This window comes from Mustelus asterias, chromosome 28 (assembly GCF_964213995.1).
Source record: "Mustelus asterias chromosome 28, sMusAst1.hap1.1, whole genome shotgun sequence".
NCBI lineage: Eukaryota > Metazoa > Chordata > Chondrichthyes > Carcharhiniformes > Triakidae > Mustelus > Mustelus asterias.
Genome location: NC_135828.1, coordinates 21,594,334 through 21,615,884, shown reverse-complemented (window position 1 = coordinate 21,615,884; position 21,551 = coordinate 21,594,334). Strand labels below are relative to the sequence as shown.

Sequence of the window (21,551 nt, the reverse complement as noted above, 5' to 3'; positions counted from 1 at the left end):
ATTTTAGATGCCTGACTTTAGGCATATCAAGGTCATTGGGAGGATGCAACGAGATGTACTAAAATATATACCGTGGATGAGTGATTTTACCTATGATGGGAGACCAAAGAAACTGGAGTTATTGCCGTGAAAATAAAGAACTAAGGAACTTCAGCAGAGGCATTCAAAATTCTGGAGGGTTTTGATAAGGTTGGTCGTGAAAATCTACTTCTACTGGTCTTTCTATTACGGTGGCACAGTGGTTAGCACTGCTGCCTCACAGCACCAGGGACCAGGTTCGATTCCTGGCTTGGGTGACTCTGTGCAGAGTCTGCATGTTCTCCCCATGTCTGCGTGGGTTTCCTCCGGGTGCTTCGGTTTCCTCCCACAATCTGAAGGACGTGCTGGTTAGGTGTATTAGCCATGCTAAATTCTCCCTCAGTGTTACCTGAACAGACGCCAGAGTGTGGCGACTAGGGGATTTTCACAGTAACTTCATCGCAATGTTAATGTAAGCCTACTTGTGACTCTAATAAATAAACTCTAAACTTTATCTTTGATCTCAGAATATGAAGGTTTGTGGAGAGAAAGTGGTTGCACTGCTTGAGATGGTCCAGCCAGATCTGGCAGCAGATGACTGTAGCTGATGAAGTCTTTAGAAGGGTAGAATAGTGGCATGGGACACCGTTTATCACCTGTTGAGGGCAGTGAAGGGAGAGGCAATGGAGCTGTGGATTCTATGATGCATTCTTCTTCTATTTATCCAATGAGAGCAAATAATTCACCCCATTACACATGTACTCACCTATCAAATCCTAAAGAATGGCTGTTTTCCAATGTTACAGATTTGGTGCACCCTCAATGTAATCAGTCAGTCAATGTTTTAAAATTGACAGAATCGTGGAGATGTGTGTGCTTGATGGGTCAGAGGAGATGTCGGGAGCTGGAGAGACCAGCAGTGACAGGCAAGAAGTTAAATTAGTCACTAAAAATTCATAACCAGAAATGAGCATCGTAGGAATTTAAGTCTTGAGATTTAATCAAGTTTTAAAACATTGATTGACGGATTGAGGGTGTTCCAATTTGAGGGTGTTCCAAATCTGTAACATTGGAAAATAGCCATTCTTTAGGATTTGGTGGGTGAGTACATATGTAATGGGGTGAATTATTTGCTTGTTGGATGAATAGAAGAAGAGAAATGAATCATAGAATCCCTACAGTGCAGGAGGAGGTCATGCGACCCATCGAGCCAACACTGACAACAATCCCACTCAGGCCCTATCCTCGTGATCCCACGTGTTTACCCTGCTAACCCCCTTGACACGAAGGGGCAGTTTAGCAATAGCCAATCAACCTAACCCGCACATCTTTGGAGTGTGGAAAAAAACCGGAGCACCCGGAGGAAACCCACACAGACACAGGGAGAATGTGCAAACTCCAGACAGACTGACCCGAGGCTGGAATTGAACCGAGGTCCCTGGCGCTGTGCTAACCACTGTGCCACCGTGCCACCATAATATTTAGTGCGATAATAAATTTTAGTCTGGGTAGTTGATGCAGAGCTGAATGGATATGAAGAAATGCGTGCATTATTGAGACAGAAGTTGCTGGTTTGTTTGGCATTGATGCGTCTGCTCTTTGTATTCTCTAACTTAAATAAAATGATATTTTTGTTTAGAATGCGGGTGAAAGGGAGAGGAAGTGGTGCTGTACATTAGAACATTGTCCTTTTATCTCGAGACCCTGGGACCAATGCAGCCAAGGGTCATTGGATAAAAGTCTCTTCTCTGACGTTTATAAAGGCTGTGAAGTAAAATAAGTTTGTATAGTTTCAACTCCATCTCTAGTGGGCATGAGTCTACAGCATAAAGCTGCCTATAGTTCGTTGCTAATTAGGAATGTCCCTCAAGGAGGCCCATTGCATGGGTAGCGTGGGAATTCAAATGTAACTCGTAGTTGCTGTATTTTTCTCACTGTAGTTGAAGCAAATTATTTGCAATGTAGGGTGAGCTTTACTTTGTATCTAGATTGGCTTGACTCTCAACTAAGATTACTTGATGCTGACATTAGATAGATTTGAATTCCGTCGGTATCACTGCAACCCGTCCATTGGAAGTATACTTTTTTTTTAAACTGCAAAAACAAAAACTAGTCTCTAATAGTGACCACAAAACCACTGTCGATTGTCGTAAAAACCCATCTGGTTCATGAATGTCCCTTTAGGGAACAAAATCTGCCATCCTTAACTAGTCTGTTCTCCGTGTGACTCCAAACCCACAGCAATGTGGTTGACTCTTAACTGCTCTCTGAAATGGCCTAGCAAGCCACTCAGTTGTGTCAAACTGGTACAAAGTCTACAAAAAGGAATAAAACTAGATAGATTATCCGACACTAATCTGGACACTGGAAACAACAATAGTAAATTCAGCCTTGTTGACCCTGCAAAGTCCTCCTTACTGACATCTGGGGGCTTATGCTAAAATTGAGAGAGGAGTCCACAGACTAGACAAGCAACAGCCTGACTCACTGAATCATACTTTACAGATAATGCCTCCACCCCCCAGCTGATAAATCAATACACCACTTAGGGAAGCACTGTGGGTGGTGAGGGCACAGATTGCAATGTCCATCGCCAGGAGTGGCTCGGTAGCATTACTACGGGTCGAGGCCTAAAGGACATGGCTGCTAGACTGCGTCTGCAGCAAGTGATGAGGAAACTAACTAGAGGGAAAAACCTACCTGACCTTGTGCTCACCAATCTACCTGCCACAGGTGCATTAGTGCATGACAGGATTGGCACGAGTGACTACAGTACAGTCCTTGTGGAGATGAAAGTCCCATCTTCACGTTTCAGGAAACACTCCATTATGTTGCGTGGCACTACCATTGTGCTAAAGGTGATAGACTTTTAACAGATCAAGTGACTCAACTGGGCATCCTGAGGCTCTGTGAACCATTGGCAGCAGAATCGTATACAAATGGAATCTGTAACCTCATGGCCTGGCATGCGCCACTCTACCAAAGACAGATCAACCTGATTCAATGAAGAGTGCAGGAGGGTATGCCAGGAGCAGCACATACCTAAAAATGAGGTGTCAACCTGGTGAAGCTGCAACATGTGATTGCTTGAGCAACAAAAGCAGCATGCGATAGACAGTGCTAAGTGATTGCATAACCGCCAGATCAGATTTAAGTTCTGCAATCCTGCCACATCCAGTCATAAATGGTGGTGGACAATTAAACAACTAAATAGAGGGGGAGGCTCCAGAAATACGGTATATAAATAAACTTTAAAATTCGAAATGAGGCGGCTAACCGTATCAGTGCAAAAGGAAAGGCTGAAGCATTTGCAACCATCTTCAGCCAGACCTGCTGAGCGGATGATCCATGTTGGCCTCCGTCAGAGGCCTCCAGCATCACAGATGCAAGTCTTCAGCCAATTTGACTCACTCCACATAACATCAAGAAATGGCTGAAGGCACTGGATATTGCAAATGATGTGAGCCCTGACAACATTGGCAATAGTACTCAGGACTTGTGCTCCTAGCTGCTAGAACTAGCTGCGCCCTTACCCACTGTTCCACTACAGGTACAACACTGGAATCTACCCAGCAGTGTGGAAAATTGCCCAGTTATGTCCTGTACACAAAAAGCAGAAAAAAATCCAACCTGGCCAACTGCCATTCCATCAGTCTACTCTCAATTGGAAGGTGTCATTGATGGTGCTTTCAAGCGGCACTTGCTCAGAAACAGCTTGCTCGCTGACTCTCAATTTGGGTTCTGCCAGAACCACGCAGCTCCTGACCTCATTACAACCCGAGTCTAAACGTGGATAAAAGATTTGAGAACTCCAGAGGTGAGATGAGAGTGACTGCCTTTGACATCGAGGCAGCGTTTGACCTAGTGTGGCATCAAGGAGCCCCAGCAAAACTGGAGTCAATGGGAATCATGGGGAAAGCTCTCCTCTGCTTGGAGTCATACTTAGCACAAATGAAAGTGGTTTTTGGTGGTCCATCATCTCAGTCTCAGGAGATCACTGCAGGAGTTCCTCAGCATAGTGTCCTAGGTCTAACCATCATCAGATTCTTCATTAATGACCTCCTTTCCATCAGAAGGAGAATGTGCAAACATCAGTGGACAATGTTCAGCACCAATTCCAAGTCATATACTAAAGCACCCCGTGTCCATATGCAGCAAGACCTGGACAGCAACTCGACTTGGGTTGATAAATGGTAAGGGACATTCACACCACACAGGTGCCAGGCAATGACCATCCGCAGTAAGAGACCTTTGACATTCAATGGCATTACCATTGCTGAATCCGCCACTAACAACATCCTTGTGTTACCTGACCAGAAACTGAACTGGACTAGCCATTTAAATACTATGACTACAAGAGCAGGTTAGAGGTTAGGAATCCTGTGGCGACTAACTCACCTCTTGACTCTCCAAAGCCTGTCCACCATTTACAAGACGCAAGTCAGGAGGATACTTGCTTGGATGAGCACAGCTCTAGCAACACTCGATCTTGACACCGTCCAGGAAAAGCAGCCCACTTGATTGGCACCCCTTCTGCCACCACCTCCTGCACCCACCCCTCCAGCGCAGGTGCACAGTGGCAGTAGTGTGTGCCATCTGCAAGTTGCATTGAAGCAACTCACCAACGCTCTTTCCACAGCCCCTTCCAGACCTGCGACCTCTACCACCCAAGAATAGGGCAGCAGGTGCATGGGTGTCATCCGGATTAGGAACTATATTGGCATTACTTCACTGTCACTTGGTCAAAATCCTGGAACTCCCTGCCTAACAACACTGTGCATAGACTTCAGTAGTTCAAGAAGGCGGCTTATCACCACCCTCTCGAGGGCAATTTGTGATGTGCAATAAAAATGCTGGTGTCCACATTCTATGAAAAAATTAAACTTGCATGTTATGTTTTGTCCTGTCCTCCACGCTATTTGCCACAGTGTGTGATGCCTGCTGCTGAACTATGCTAAGTCATATTGTGCTGCCTAGATGCAAGTACTGGAGTTCTGTCTATTCTCCAGTATGCTTGACAAATGTATCAAACTCCTCCACCTCCCATATTTTCTTTCCCCAATTCATTTTGTAAGTCTTCACAGATACTTGAAACCCATGATTGCATCCAAGTGGCTGTTTTTCATTCAGCTGATGCATTTTGGCAGTCTATTCAGTTGTGGCAAGTGGCACCACTTTGTTTGGTCCTGCCCTCATCTGACCCGTCTGATATGAACCACTCTATAGCTGGGCCACTCGTTGTTTTCCTTGTCCTAGCCTCTGGTGTTGATGCCCATTATACCACCCCTAATGCAGCTGCAGCAGAAAATGAACTTCCTTTTATGTCTTGGAAGTGGATCAATTGATACCTTTATTCACCAGATCCTTTAGACGAACTCTGACCGTTTGCTTCCAAGTTGATACAATCCAGCACCAATCTCTCAACTTGATTGACATAAATGGCTTATCTGAGACAAGTAGCAAGGGAAATAAAATCTGGGATAAAACAAAATACATGTATTTTGTACATCCCACGGTGGCGCAGTGGTTAGCACTGCTGCATCACAGCGCCAGGCACCCGGGTTCAATTCCGGCTTTGGGTGACTGTCTGTCTGTGTGGAGTTCGCATGTTCTTCTGTGACTGCGTGGGTTTCCTCCGGGTGCTCCGGTTTCCTCCCACTATCTGTGTGGAGTTTGCATGTTCTCCCTGTGTCTGCATGGGTTCCCTCCGGGTGCTCCGGTTTCCTCCCACTGTCCAAAGATGTGCAGATTAAGCAGATTGGCCATGCTAAATTGCCCCTTAGTGTTGGCGGGGGGTGGGTAGCAGGATGAATATGTGGGGTTATGAAGATTGGATGGAATTGTCATTGGCGCAGGCTCGATGGGCCAAATGGCCTCCTCCTGCACCGTAGGGATTCTATGATGATCAATGATGGGGCGACACGGTGGCACAGTGGTTAGCACTGCTGCCTCACAACACCAGGGACCTGGGTTCGATTCCCGGCTTGGGTCACTGTCTTATGTGTGAAGTTTGCACATTCTCCCCGTGTCTGCGTGGGTTTCCTCCGGGTGCTCCGGTTTCCTCCCACAGTCCAAAGATGTGCGGGTTAGGTTGATTGGCCATGCTGAATTGACCCTTTAGTGTCAGGGGGACTAGCTAGGGTAAATGCATGGGGTTGTGAGAATAGGGCCTGGGTGGGATTGTGGTCGGTGCAGACTCGATGGGCAGAATGGCCTCCTCCTGTACTGTAGGGATTCTATGATCAAACACATACTTAAAGGTAAGATTAGAATGAACATTTGAGCATTGAATTGTTAAACACCAATAATTTTCCATTATTACAATCTCACTGTCATTTGATCTATTTCCATTTGTGCATTAAATTAGTGCATTTTTAAAAAAGCATGATCAGTGTCCCTAATTTTGCTATGTTGTTTAGCCAGCCTGCTGCAAGAAATAATTAGTGATAGATGGGGGAGGAGTCAGTGAAAACATTACCAGATGCTGGCTCTTATTGGCAAGAGCCACTACAATGTTGTATTTTTAAAAAATCTACATTTGAAAACATCCGCAAGAGCCCTTTCCTCTTAATTTATGCAGAAATATTGCACCTTATGGTGACTAAATAATGTATAATTCCCTCTTTATATTTAACAGGCTGGATTGATTCGGGCAGACACTGGCGAGTTTTTCATTGAGCCATTGGAAAAAGGGCAGCAGGCACAGGAGGAAAAAGGTCGTGTTCATGTGGTGTATCGTCGGTCATCTGTCAAACAAGCACAACCTGAAGATCTACATGTTGAAGGTATTGAAAGGACTCATGGCTTCTAAAAGTTTCAGCTTAAGTAATTTTTTTTACAAAGCGTTTGTTGGATACAAAAATCTTGGTTAATTTTGTTAACTTGGTTTATTAAAGCTAGTGTGGTCTCCAGACTACATTGTGCATATGGTGATGATACTGAGCCTTTAAGAAGTGTATTTTTAAAAGCATGTTTCTTGTAAGGGTAGGTTGAAAATTCAGCTTTGTTTTATACGCTGACAATTTGCCTGGGCAACAGGCTGCTCAAATGTTGAGAATCCAGGATAATGACTGATTTTCGCTAATGGTGTGTTTGTCTAAACAGAGTTAATGCATTTGTGTTTACTTGGGTTTCCTTTGGGGTTTCAGAGTAGGGTTTTGATTAGATTGATTGACAGTCATGTGCTAATGGGCGGAGCTAAGCTTGCAGGGAAGATGCACAGCTTTTTAAATAGTCAGTTTCTCCTTGGTTCTGAAAGAAGTAAGAGATATCTTTCTGTCTCTCTCTGGAGGTTGCTGGCAGGAGCTGTTTGAAAGTGATGGCTGTTCTCTCTGTGAAAAGATCTCTCTCTCTCCAGAGGTGCTCAAAAAGGTCTAGGGCTGTTAACAAGTACAAGCATGTAAGCCTGTGTTTGCTAACTGATTTTTGAAGAGGGGTTTTAAGTATGTAAGAGGAATATTGCTTGAATTGGAACTAATAGAGACAGGTTAGCAGTTAAGAACTGTATCTTGTCATGTTTAAGTATTGTTCAGTTGGTAAATGTTAAGCTAATTCATTAAACTGCTTTGTTAAATAAAGTTTATTTTGATATAATTCCCAGTTTGTCAGTAGAATCACGCCTGGAGTGAAACATCATTTCCTCACAACGTCAAAATAGCAAATAACTGGGATCGAGACTAACTTCATAACATACCTTGGGATTTCTGATCTCGTAACCGAACAATATTAATATTGCACGATATTAAGTGCTTTTTAGTATTTTAGTTCTGAATCCTTTATAAGTCCATATGACATCCACCCTGTAATATATCTTTATTTTCAGAAGAATCTCTTCTGAATTGAAATAGTATTTGCAGTTTTGCCAAAATATTAATAAAGAGAATCCTGTAAATTGATAGTTTAAGGTACTGCTTAGTAATTCTGTAAAATGCTTAACTAACATAACTTGCCTGTGTAGGCTTTTACAGTCTATTCATTTTAACGTTCAACATTCCTGTGTGATATGTTGCATTCTTTAAGGACACTTGCACTTGTCTTCTGTACACACTTCATACACACAGAGCGTTTCAATGAAATGAGAAAACATTTTAAAAAGCTGAAATATTTAGACGCTCCTGAAATCTCGTGGCTCAGCCTCCATTTAAAAAAATCTGAATATACCTCAATGAAGCCCATCGCCTTTGACATTCAGTGGTGTTACCATCACTGAATCCCCCACTCTCAACACCCTTGGGATTACCATTGACCAAAAACATCACAGTGGCTACAAGAGCAGGTCAGAGGCTAGGAATACTGCGGCGAGTAACTTACCTCCTGACTCCCCAAAGACTGTCCAGCATCTACAAGGCACCAATCAGGAGTGTGATGGAATACTCTCCACTTGCCTGGATTTGGCAATCCTTGATGGACGATGTTGGCCAGTTCGTTAGGGCTCTATGTCAGGATGGAAAATAGTGACCATGAGATTTGTTCCCAATACAATTTCGGTTGACTGGAGTGTAAGGTGGTAAATTATTGCAGGTGCACATTAGTGAAGATAAGGCATTTGGACAACAAAGCCAGTGAGAGAACTCACTAACGCCGGAGTTCCTGATATATAAGAAAAAGAGAATTAGTCTTGTGTTTGCTGTAATTGCTCTACCTGTGGACTGATTACTGCGATCTTGGGGGCTGACACAGATTAGGACTGTAATTCTACATAACAATTACCTGCATGATTTTCCGATAAGGGGCATAATTCAGATGAGAAGAGGAAACGTTGGACATTTAAAGCAAGACATGACAGTCTAATCTAGAATTTGAACCTCGAACTTTCTAATGAGAAGGGTCTAATTGTACCAATCACAGTAAGATGGAAGCCCTCGATTTGAAATGTGTTTTGCATGATATTTAATTTTGGATGCTGAGATAATTTGCTTCCATTTAATTGTAATCTGCATAATGTGAAAATTATTTTGTTTAATTGATCTTTAGTGTCAGACATTTATCGTATTTTTTTTGGTATGATTTTTAAAAACCGCTGTTCTTCATAAGCCTTTGTTACCAATAGTTCCATCATGAAATGTGGCAATAGAAGGAAAACAGTAACAGATGGGGAGTGTGGAAAGAACGGAGAGTCTCCCTGAATTTTGGCCTTATGCAATTGCTGGCCCACATCCAATTTGAGACCACACACATGTGTAATTCATACCTCATCACTCGTTAGCCTAAAGACTAGACCATAGGAACTCAAATGGTACTGTTCCTGGACTTTTTAATCAACTGATTTGAGAATGGTTGTTAATTGCTAAGCTTTGGTTATTAATATTTGTAGTTTTGTTCCTTCATTGGTTCTTCCTTCTCTCAAGTTACCGTTCTTCAATGAAGCAAATGATTTAACTTTCGTCCTACTTTATAGTGTAATCTATGATGAGCAGCTTCTAGGTCTATCTGTCAAAAATACTCCTAGCTCCCTTCTGAAAAGGAACACTCACTATCTTAACCAACTCTACTTTTTCTCCAAGGTCCTACAACAAGTCATTAATGTCCACAAGACCAGTTTTCTCTGTCTGAGTTCCAGCAATCCAGTTTCCTATTCACCTACAGCACTGAACCCTGGTCACGGTTACCAGTGTCGTGATGTTTCTCTGCAGCTGCCGTTCTCTGTCCTCTTGACCTGCTACTTTTTATATTGTAGACAATTCCATTCTTACTCCCAGCCTCTCCTGTGGTTTCTATTTTATCAGTATCTCATGATTACACTCGTACAGTTTCAAATACAGTTGCAATATCTCCAAGAGTTTGTCCTTCATGTCTTCACAATTCGCACGTGTGTGCCACGAGATTCCTTTATTGATCCATTCCTGTTATAGACATTGCCCCATCAGTATCATCATCTGAAAATTTGGTGGCAGCTTCTGTATGTAGTCAGTGGCACTTGATTCTCCTGGTATGGCCTACATATGACTCCAGATCCACAGCAACGTGGTTGACGCTTAAAATGCCCTCTGAAATGCATTAGGTTCACTGCACCGCCATTGATTGTAGGCTTGCTGCTGTACTACAGAATTGTTACCCCACAAAAGCAGGCCATTTGGCCCATCTGCACCGGCTTTCTGAATGAGCAATTCACTTAGTGCCATTCTCCTGCCTTCTTCCTGTAACTGTGCACAAAACAGTCTAATTCCCTTTTGAATGTTTCAATTGAACCTGCCTCCACCACACTCTTAGGCAATGCATTCCAGATCTTAACTTCTTCTCACAGCGAGTGATTTTCCCTCATGTCGCATGTGCTTCTTTTGCCCTCTGGTTTTTGATCCTTTCACAAGTGGGAACAGTTTCTCCCTATCTACTCGATCCAGACCCCTCATGATTTTGAACACCTCTATCAAATCTCCTCCCAGCCTTTTTTTTCTCCAAGGAAAAGAGCCCTAACTTCTCCAATTTGTCTTCATAACTGAAGTTCCTCAACCCTGGAACCATTCGTGAAACCTTTTCCGCACTTTTATACATTTGTTATGCAGCTGGTTATTGAAAATCAAGTACTAGGTCTTAAAACATGATGTTAACAGGAGTGAAACAAATTTTTTGGGGGTTTTGTTACGTATTTTTGGCTCTAACTTCAATCTTTTTCTTCACACGAATCCTTGCCATTCTGTTTGGCTTTCAAGTCCATGTCTAGTCCATCATTAAGACCTCCTTATAAATTGTCCATTTACTTCACCTCCACAGCTGCTTGAAGCCCTCACCATACCTTCATAAGCATCAGCTTTCCGGACCCCTACGCAGAATTGTAAATGACAATTACCTCTGTCCTTGCCAAGCTCCCCGTGCTCAAGTAAATTAATTTTAGGAATTTTATCTTCTGTCTTCGAAACCCCCATGTCCTTTATTCCACTCTAGCTGGGAAATTTTGTCTAGCCCTACAATCTCCATGCCCCAGGCTGTTTGCCTGGTTCCCATGTTTCTTCTTCATGTGTTGAAGTAAACAAAGAACATTCAGTTACGTAAAACTGTGTGTCCCCTCAGGACATCCTGAAGCTTCATGGTCAGTGAAGCACACTGGCAATGTGCACAATGATGTCAGAGCCATGAGAAATATGAGCAGGATTAGACCATATGGCACTGTGGGCCTGCTCTGCCATTTGGTTTGATGATCTCTCTCAAATCTACTTTCCTGCACGCTCCCCTTGATTCCTTGAGAGACCAAAAATCTAACTGAGTTTTTTTGCTGTCCATTCATGGGATGTGGGTGTCGCTGGCTGGGCCAACATTTATTGCCCATCCCCAATTGCCTTTGAACCTAATCCATTTCAGAGGGCATTTTAAGCGTCAACCACGTTGCTGTGGATCTGGAGTCATATGTAGGCCATACCAGGTAAGGATGGAAGGTTTTCTTCCCTGAAGTATGTTAGTGAACCAGATGGGTTTTGTTTACGACAATCAACAATGGTTTCATGATTATTATTAGACTTTTAATTCCAGATTTTTACCATCTACTATGATGGGATTTGAACTGGGTTCCCAGAGCATCACCCTGGGTCTCTGGATTACTAGTCCAGCGACAATACACCATGCCACTGCCTCTCCCTAACTGAATTTTGAACATAATGATACAGTATGTATGTGTATGTATATATATTTGTCTTTGGTGATGTTTATTAAGGGATAGTTGTAAGTCAGGACACTGGGGGCTAACAAGAACAGAGGATGCTGCAGGTCTGGCAACATCTGGAAGGAGAGAAACAGAGTTAACATTCTAGGTCCTTTTAGCTCTTCGTCAGAAGCAGTGCCGGATTTAGACTTGGTGAGGCCCTAAGCTATATAAAGCTTGGAGGCCCCTTGTTAAAAAGTTACACCAAAAGATCTCACAAAGGTGCGTCCCAAAACAGGACCTTGGGTCGCCACAAAAAAATTGAAAACATAATTATGCCTTTTAATTATTTAATAGCAAGGTATTTAAAGTGAAAAATACAAATTATTTTCAAATGAATGCATTTACTGATTACATATTTATCATTTGGCTGGCTTGATCTCTCTCATAGAGTTTGGTAATTTTTTGAGTTTTTCTTCAAGCTGGTGCTTGCTTTTTCTTTTCTGGTATCCGCTCTTAAATATTCTCTTCATTGTAAACCTTCTGAAATTTTGAGAGGCCCCTGCGGATTGTGAGGCCCTAAGCTGTAGCCTGTTTAGCTTATGCCTAAATCCGGCACTGGTCAGAAGTGAAGGGAGGGAGAATGTGTTGGATATTAAATTGTAGCTACAACAAAAAGTACCAACTTTCAGAACAAAAGCTTGGTGTGGAGGGGGACGGGGTTTGCATTGAGGCAATACATGTATGGGATATTTAAAAACAGGGTCTTAAGATAGAGGAGAAAGGTCAAAATTTAAAGCTGCCAAACTCAACGTTGAGTCCTGAGGACTATAACATGCCCAACTGGAAGATGAGGTGCTGCTCCTCCAGTTTACTTTGGGCTTCACTGGAGCATTGCAGCAGGCCAAGGACAGACATGAGACAGGCATGAGAACAAGGTGCTGTGTTAAAAGGGCTCGCAACAGGAAGGCTGGGGTCATGATTGCGGACTGAGCGAAGGTGTTCCACAAAGCAGTCACCCAGTCTACATTTAGTCTCCCCATTGTAGAGGAGACCGCATTGGCGGCAGCGAATACAATAGACCAAACTGAAGGAAGTACAAGTGAAACGCTGCTCAACCTGAAAGGAGTGTTTGGGGCCTTGAACGGTGAGGAGGTAAATGGATAGGTGTTGCACCATCTGCGATTGCAATGGAAGGTGCCGAGAGAAGGGGATGGGGAGTTGTGCGTGATGGAGGGGTGGACCAGGGTGTCACTGAGAGATCACCTCTATTCCTCTTCAAACAATACAGGCTGGAGGGACCACAATTTGACGTTTCGCCCAGAACCTCCAATAATGCAGTGACTCCTTTGTATTGTGCTGCATATTTGGCCAAGTGCTGACAATATAGAATTGGGCTTCAGTCTACTATCTTTGGACAGAGCCAAGCTGATAGCCAGAAGCCAATTTTCCTTGTGTCTCTGACCCATGTCATTTACTTTGAAACTCATTTTTCCTTGTTCAATCTCCCTGCTTGAAAAATTACATCTCAGATTGTGGCTTCTGTGTTTGTTTGGTCTCAATCTCTCCCCATCATAATGTGCAGTTAAATATTTTCCAACGTAAGGAAGCAAAGCATTAATGTAAGTTGGTGCTGAGGGAACTGGTCCAGACAGCACTTCCTTTCTTCAAGATGCAGCACTGTGCTGCCTCTCACTAATTGCTCAATCTAGAATTCCCTCAGCGACAACAAAAAGTTCAAATAACAGTTGCAGCTGGGATTCAAGCCTATAATTTTCAGTCTTAAGTCAAATACAACCAACCTGCTTATGTACAAGACTTTTTCTGTCAGCATCAAGCATTCATAGGCCTGATGTCTCTCTGCTCTGACCCTAATTTGAGAAGAGCTTCCTTGATTGAAGTAATATAACATTTTCCATTTCTAGCCTTGGCCAACCCCATAGAATCTCTACAGTGCAGAAGGAAGCCATTCGGCCCATCAAGCCTGCACCGATAGCAATCCTACCCAGGCCCTATCCTCATAACCCCACATATTTACTTGAGCTAATCCCCCTGACACTAAGGAGCAATTTAGCATGGCCAGTACATCTAACCTGCGCGTCTTTGGACTGCGGGAGGAAACCGGAGCACCTTGGAAGGAACCCATGCAGATATGGAGAAAGTACAGACTCCGCACAGACAAGGGCAGCATGGTGGCGCACTGGTTAGCACTGCTGCCTCACAGCTCCAGGGACCCGGGTTCGATTCCCGGCTTGGGTCACTGTCTGTGCGGAGTTTGCACATTCTCCCCGTGTCTGCGTGGGTTTCCTCCGGGTGTTCCGTTTTCCTCCCACAGTCCAAAGATGTGCGGGTTAGGTTGATTGGCCATGCTAAATTGCCTCTTGGTGTCCCGGGATGTGTAGGTTAGAGGGATTAGTGGGGTAACTATGTAGGATGATGGGATAGGGCCTGGGTGGGATTGTTGTTGGTGCAGACTCGATGGGCCGAAAGACCTCCTGCACTGTAGGATTTCTATGATTTTTATTTCTATGAGTTTCCCAAGGCCTGAATTGAATCCAGGTCCCTGGCGCTGTGAGGCAGTAGTGCTAACCACTGTGCCGTTCTTATAACCTGTTCATTGATATTGACAATTTAGTATTTAGTAAGCTCAAAGTGGGCTTAAATTAGTGCTGAAGTTATTTTAAATTATAATTCTCTTCTACCTAAAGCCTCCATTAGACTACATGAGGATCTGTCTATGATGTAGGAAGTGTGGAGTGGTCTAAGTCATCAAAGTCTGCATCAGTGTTGATGCATGCTGGTCCAGTTTGCATCTACCATTCTGGCCATATGTGTTCATCCTGCTACTCTCTCGCTTGTCCGTTCTGATTTTACAAGGCAGCACATCAAAACAAGCCTCTTAAGAAGTGTCACCATAATTCAACCATGTACCGTTTTAAGTGAAAGGAAGCTCTTGGGTTCGATGTGAGGCCCATCTGACCATCGAAATAGTTCATGAATCTATTTCTCACAGGCGAAAATGAAATGTGCCTAATCTTTGTAAAAAGATATGGGCCTGATTTTTGATGTTATGTGCACATTCTCTGAGGAAGAGAAGCAGGATATGATGCTGATTGAGTTAGACCAGTAAAATTGCGCATTATTCGGACAGATTCTTTAATGACACTTCAAATGTGCTTACTTACCATTGCCTGGTTCTTAATAGATGCATACGTAGTGGTGAGCATATGCAATGTTGAACAAAGGAGCAGCTATATAATTTGCAATTGAAGAGTCTTGGCAGGTTTACAAGGGTCTCATTCATAAATGTATTCACAAATAGGGTTGTGTGTTGCTGAAGAACTAGAGAGTGGGGATTATTTCTGTTTTGTGTTCCTCAGACGTCATCTTAAAATCACGGCATTAACTCAATACTGGGCCAGCTCTGGAATCACGTCAAGTTTTGTTTAAAAAAAAGAAATGTTCATTTCTAACCTTGGGATATTTTTTGTTCCTTTCCATGAATTAAGAACTGTTTGTGAATCTGTTTTAAACCAAGTTATCTTCCTTCATTGATTTTGTTACCTGAAAATGGAAAAATGTACTTTCTTCCTGTCCTGTGAAAATACCGTGACTAAATTGCTGTCCATTTAGATTTGTGGAGCAAAGAAATAATGGTTGTAGTACATGCAAATTATCAGTGTTTATTCCATTTCCCCTGACCCAAGGGGCTTGGAGCTCCGAAAGCTTGTGTGGCTTTTGCTACCAAATAAACCTGTTGGACTTTAACCTGGTGTTGTTAAACTTCTTATAGAGCTGAGATGCCAGACTTTTCACAGAAGCATTTTGGGAGTGTGTATATGTATGTATGGTTAAAGCTTTACTGAGCAAAAGCACATTCATGTTTAAATAGTTGATGGAATGAGTCCTCAATATCTGTGTAACAATTGACGCTTTCACCCCCCAGCTCTGGACAGTGTTTGGTCCTGTACTGTTGTCTGAGTTCTTGATCAGTGATGACGTTACATAGAAACATAGAAAATAGAAGCAGGAGTAGGCCATTCAGCCCTTCAAGCCTGCTCCACCATTCGTTTTGCTCATGGCTGACCATCAAATTTAATATGAACCCACCACCCCTCCCCGATATCCCTTGATCTCTTTAGCCCCAAGAGCTATATCTAATTTCGGTAATATAATACACGCTTAAACTTGTACTTGAGGAATGAAAACTCTGGTCTGCAAATTCTGGCATTGGACAAACGTCATAACGAACCTACGACATTGATCAACCCAAAATCATAATTGAGCCAAATGCTTAAGGGACATTGAGGGATTTGATTTATTATTGTCACATGTATTACGATACAGTGCAAAGTATTGTTTCTTACGCACTATACAGTCAACGCATATCGTACATAGTATTGGGCAGCACAGTGGTTTGGCATTGCCTCAGGACCAGGGACCTGGGTTCGACTTCTGGATTGGGTCACTGTCTGTTAATGTAAGCCTACTTGTGACACTAATAAATGAACAAGAGTACGTAGGGGAGAAGAAAAGGTCAGGGCGGCACGGTAGCACAGTGGTTAGCACTGCTGCTTCACAGCTCCAGGGTCCTGGGTTCGATTCCCGGCTCGGGTCACTGTCTGTGTGGAGTTTGCACATTCTCCTCGTGTCTGCGTGGGTTTTCTCCGGGTGCTCCGGTTTCCTCCCACAGTCCAAAGATGTGCGGGTTAGGTTGATTGGCCAGGTTAAAAATTGCCTCTGAGATGCGTAGGTTAGAGGGATTAGCAGGTAAAATATGTGGGGGTAGGGCCTGGGTGGGATTGTGGTCGGTGCAGACTCGATGGGCCGAATGGCCTCCTTCTGCACTGTAGGGTTTCTATGATTTCTATGATTTTCTATGACATAAAAGAGTTGGAGTTCATTTTTAAATACATAGAACAAGAGTAAAAGATGGAATTAGGGGGTATGCTGGGGACAGCTCGCAAGAAGTTGTCTCGCTCTTGCCGTGTTTATTTTTTGACTTGGAACTTCAACACCATTCCTTCGCTGGATCAAAAGCCAGGAACTCCCTAACAGCTCTACACCTATGCCATGTGAACTGCAGAGATTCAAGAAGGTGGCACACCGCCTTCTCAAGGGCAATGAGGAATGGGCAAAGGTTGGCCTTCCCAGCTCACATTCAATGTTCCCTCTTAAGCTCAGCGACCACAGGAAAGTTCCTATTCCGGCCACATACAAATCAGCCCCTTCAATTCACTGAGCGGCAACAACACATTGTTCAGGGCCTGCACACTTTAACAAATCACCTGCTCATTACAAAACAAATGGGGTGGCATAGTGGTTAGCACTGCTGTTTCAGAGCGCCAAGGACTCGGGTTTGATTCTGGCCTTGGGTCACTGTCTGTGTGGAGTTTGCATGTTCTCCCCATGTCTGTGTGGGTTTCCTCCGGGTGCTCCGGTTTCCTCCCACAGTCCAAAGATGTGTGGGTTAGGTTGATTGGCCACGCTAAATTGCCCATTAGAGTCAGGAACATTAGCAGGGTAAATATGTGGGGTTACGTACGGGGATAGGGCGGGGGTGGGATTGTTGTCGGTGCAGGCTTGATGGGCCAAATGGCCTCTTTCTGCACTGTAGGGATTCTATGACTCTATTCTAAAAATTCAACACATTGAAGAAAATTTACTCATTGAGGATGAGGCATTGTTTTAAGAAGGGAGGAGGAAAATGTTACAAACATCGGTAAATCCTTAAGGTGAAGTGATCACCAACATTTAACCAGAATCCAGCTGGAGTGGAGTTTCACAGCTCTGCCGCTGTGGGGGCTGGAATGTGAAATCCAGCAAACTGCTCAAAACCCGAGCCAATTTGGCACGACCTGGAAATCTCAGGGGCCGCAATATTCTGCCCAATAAGGTCCCAGTACTCATCATCCAGCTCTTAACCTGGGGAATAACTTAACAGTGCATGCTACAGTAACCCTTCCCTCTCCCAACTTGGCACAGTCAGGGATTGGTGGGAGAAATCGCAACAATCTCTAATTTTCCCAGTTTTTAAACAGGGTAGTGGGGCACGGTGGTTAGCACTGCTGCCTCACAGCGCCAGGGACCTGGGTTTGATTCTCAGCTTGGGTCACTGTTTGTGTGGAGTCTGCATGTTCTCCCCATGTCTGCGTGGGTTTCCTTCGGGTGCTCCAGTTTCCTCCCACAATCCGAAAGAAGTGCTGGTTAGGTGCATTGGCCATACTAAATTCTCCCTCGATGTATCTGAACAGGTGCCAGAGTGTGGCGACGAGGGGATTTTCACAACTTCACTGCAGTGTTAATATAAGCCTACTTGTGACACTAATAACTAAACTTCAAATAAACTTTAAAACTTAGTGCAGAGGCTGTGAACATAAGAATTCGTTACACACGTTTAACCATGTTGCAACTCTGAATATAGTCTAATCTTAACTCGTTGTTGCTTAGTTCGGTTATTGGTGAAGGTGAAAAAAGATCTGCAAGGATAATACTAGAACTGAGAAGATATGCTGATCATGAGAAGGGACAGAGAAGGCTGAGGATGAACAGAAGGAGATCTTTAAGACAATGAAAGCATTGAGCAGAGTAGACCAAAGAAAGTGTTTCCATTTGTGGGAATGAGATAATGAGGGGATCACAAATCCAGTGGGGGATTCAGGAGTGAGTCTTCAGTCAGAGACTGTGGTATAAATGTATTAAGGAGCATGCTACATCAAGGAGTAGTTGAGTCCAATAGCATAGATTTATTTAAATGGAGGGCGAAAGGATATCCCAAAAAGGTCACATAAAGGAGATTGGGAGGGGGCCCACTTACAGCATAAATGTTGGTGTAGACCAGTTGGGTTGTAGATTCTGTGTAATGTGATGAAATTTACTCTCGGCTTAATCCTGCTGGAAAAATAATAGCATGTTAACGCCTTACTCTGTTATTGGTGTGTAGATCGGTTACCAAATTCCGGGATTAAGGGATATGGGTGAGTTGCAATCTCCACAACTCGTTGGTTTAGCTATCTCATTCCGATGGGTGCTTCTCGGCCTTTTGGCTAAGATGCAAATGAGATCAAGCCTTGGAGGCAGAGACGTCTGCACACTCCAATCAGCTTGGCTCATGTAGATCAGGCCCAAGACAGGGTAAAGGGTTGCATACCCTGTCTTGTCAGCTTGGATCAGAAATGTCTCAACTTGTTGAGACTCTGAATTGGACTTGATATGATTGAATTGGAAAAGTATATTTTTAAAAAAAATTCCGATGTATGCTTTGTACTAAAGGAATCTTGCCTTTAACCTCCACTGTCTTTTTAAGAAGTTGGTGGCTTTGCACATTAATTACCATTAAACTCACCACAGATAATTAGCGTTTTAAGTTAAATGGAAGTACATTTTTATTGATGTGATAATTGTTAATGCAATACCAATCAACCTCATTAGTCCAGAAAGAGAACAGTTCAAACTGTTCCAATTCATTCTTGTGTGTTGTATTTTTTCAGAGATTTAAAATGCTTTTAATTTCATACTTCTGTTTTTCTTTTCTGTCCTCTTTTCTCTTCCTCAATCCAATGTTTTTTACCCTCTCTTTCTATTTCTGTACCTGATTTGACTCTTAACTCACCCAACTCCTCTGTCGTTTCTCTGCTCTTTCGTGCAAACCTTAAATCTTACAAATTCAGGAGATAAACCATTGGTGCCAAGTTCACTAAGGTCCCTGATGCCCTATTACCAAGTTCACACCTCTGGCAAGCTGCAATGCAAATTGTTTTTAAGCTGAAGTGTGCATCGAGTTGGCTGCTCCAACAAGATTTGGCCCAGTGTTATTTCATTCATTGATAAAAGCATCTGATGTGCTGTTTAATTTTAATTGCTTGATTTGAACTGTTGGCTAACTTGGTTTTGTTGACGTAACGAATTACTTTGAATTGACAGGAGTAGACTATTTGTTACTGGTGCATTATGCTGAAGCATCAATCCGGGCCTTAATCACACAGCATACTAGTTTAAGTTTTTTTATGTTTAATTTTATTTATTAGTGTCACAAGTAGGCTTACATTAACACTACAATGAAGTTACTGTGAAATTCCCCCAGTCACCCCACACTCCGGTGCCTGTTCGGGTACACTGAGGGGGAATTTAGTACGGTCAATGCACCTAAATGGCACATCTTTCAGACTGTGGGAAGAAACCGGAGCACCCGGAGGAAATCCACGGAGAGAACGTGCAGACTCTGCACAGACAGTGACTCAAGGCCGGGAATCGAACCCGGATCACTAGCTCTGTGAGGTAGCAGTGCTAACCACTGTCATTATGCTGGAACATCAGTCATAATCAGTCCAGGCCTTAATCACAACAGCATATTGAAAAACCAGTGCAGTAATTTTTTTTCTTTATTTGATTTTAAAATGTGTTAATTGAAATGACAGTAAGGACCATTCTACTGGGCAGAATGGAGAAGAGATACAGATGTGCGTACATTGCTGTACACTGCAGTGGGTACATCAAACTTGCCACTGTATCTTGCATTAATGCACTTTTTAGAATGCACTCATCACATCTGGGTACAGGTGCAACATTACATGGAGGAAACCAAAAGAGATTTTCCAGCATTTTCTCTTTTGGTTTCAGATTCCAGCATCCGCAGTAATTTGCTTTTATTACATGGAGGAAACCATTTCTGTGTTGAAACCGGCACAGGTGAAGATAGATCCTAAAAAAATGCATTAACCGCAGTATAAGGGATACTACTTGTGAATGAACAGTCCAGAAACTTGCTACCACACCCAGGAGGTGTTTCAAGAGCCATTCTGCATGTAAATTCAATTTGGAAGACTAGAAAACCTGAAGGGGGAAAGAAACGAAGATTCTGGACAGAGAAGTAAGTAAGAAAAATAAATGTCTTTTACTTTTCTAATTTGAGAAAAAAAATGTTATGAGGATGAAAGAGGACTCTGGAAACAGAAGCAAGAAAATTAATTCCGCAGCAACTGGTGAATTTTCTGTAGTGAAGTCATTCTCTGTAGCTGTCTTCACAGCAACTTGAAATTGATAAATTTGAAGGAATTGATAATATACTTTAGAAGCATGTTCATGCAGTGTCGCAATAATTCTATTTATCACGTAAGCGATATGTACCAAGAATAGAAAGCTGCATTTGTGACTGAGATTGTTAGTATTGATTTTTGTATTAAAATTCATCCCTTTGCTTTGTTTGCAGATTTGCAGAATTGTTGACAGGCATGCTTGGGAGGATTATTGACTGGAAGGATCCTGCACAAGATAGCATTGTGTATCCCGTCAGCCACCAAAAAAAACCACTGGATGCAGGTTTCATATCCTCCGAATGGTAACCTGCCAGAGTATCATGGAAGACCATCACTGACCTTCCGTAACTATGTTGAACAGGTTCACTGGAGATTCAGTTTGCTCCATCAGCTGTGCCCCATCCCAGTTGTATTATGCAATGTGTTAGTTTGATTCTACCTGGGCATTGCCAAACTGGGCATTGGCAAGAGCATGATCAGTGCCCTGATCAGGTCTGTCCACATCTTCATCCAGGAGGCTTTGGGACAGCGATGAGAATGTGGCACAGTCAGCTCCTGTCGCTGGAGATTAACTTGTTACCTGGCCTTCAAATCCTCTGACTTGAATGGTGCTTTTTTTAAGGATCCCTGTGGAAGAGACCGTAACAGGTACAATGCCTTTCCCACTGCCCAACTGCACAGTGGCGCTGAAGGGGGCACGTGACCAGTCTTTGGTTTTCCCTTGCCAGATGACACTTCCTCATGCTTGGTCCTCCTTTTGAAATGCTCAGGGTCTTGACAAGGATGGTTGAAATCCTTGAAAACAACATGTCTATGGAAAATTAAAGGGAGTTGTTCTGTTTTTTTTTGGAGCACATTGTAGGAGAAAGGACAGATGCACATATAATGTACTTGAAGAATTATTGAGGAATACGGATACAGGGCTT

General features: G+C 43.1%; 1 protein-coding gene across 1 annotated transcript in view; it reads left to right on the top strand.

Annotated features, from left to right (window-relative positions):
- Positions 1–21,551, top strand: part of LOC144480306 (A disintegrin and metalloproteinase with thrombospondin motifs 14-like) — a 178,035-nt gene that overhangs the window by 14,691 nt on the left and 141,793 nt on the right. Inside the window, exon 3 of the mRNA XM_078199660.1 lies at positions 6,656–6,803. Coding sequence (XP_078055786.1) covers positions 6,656–6,803 — 148 coding nt within the window. The remainder of the gene's footprint in view (positions 1–6,655; positions 6,804–21,551) is intronic.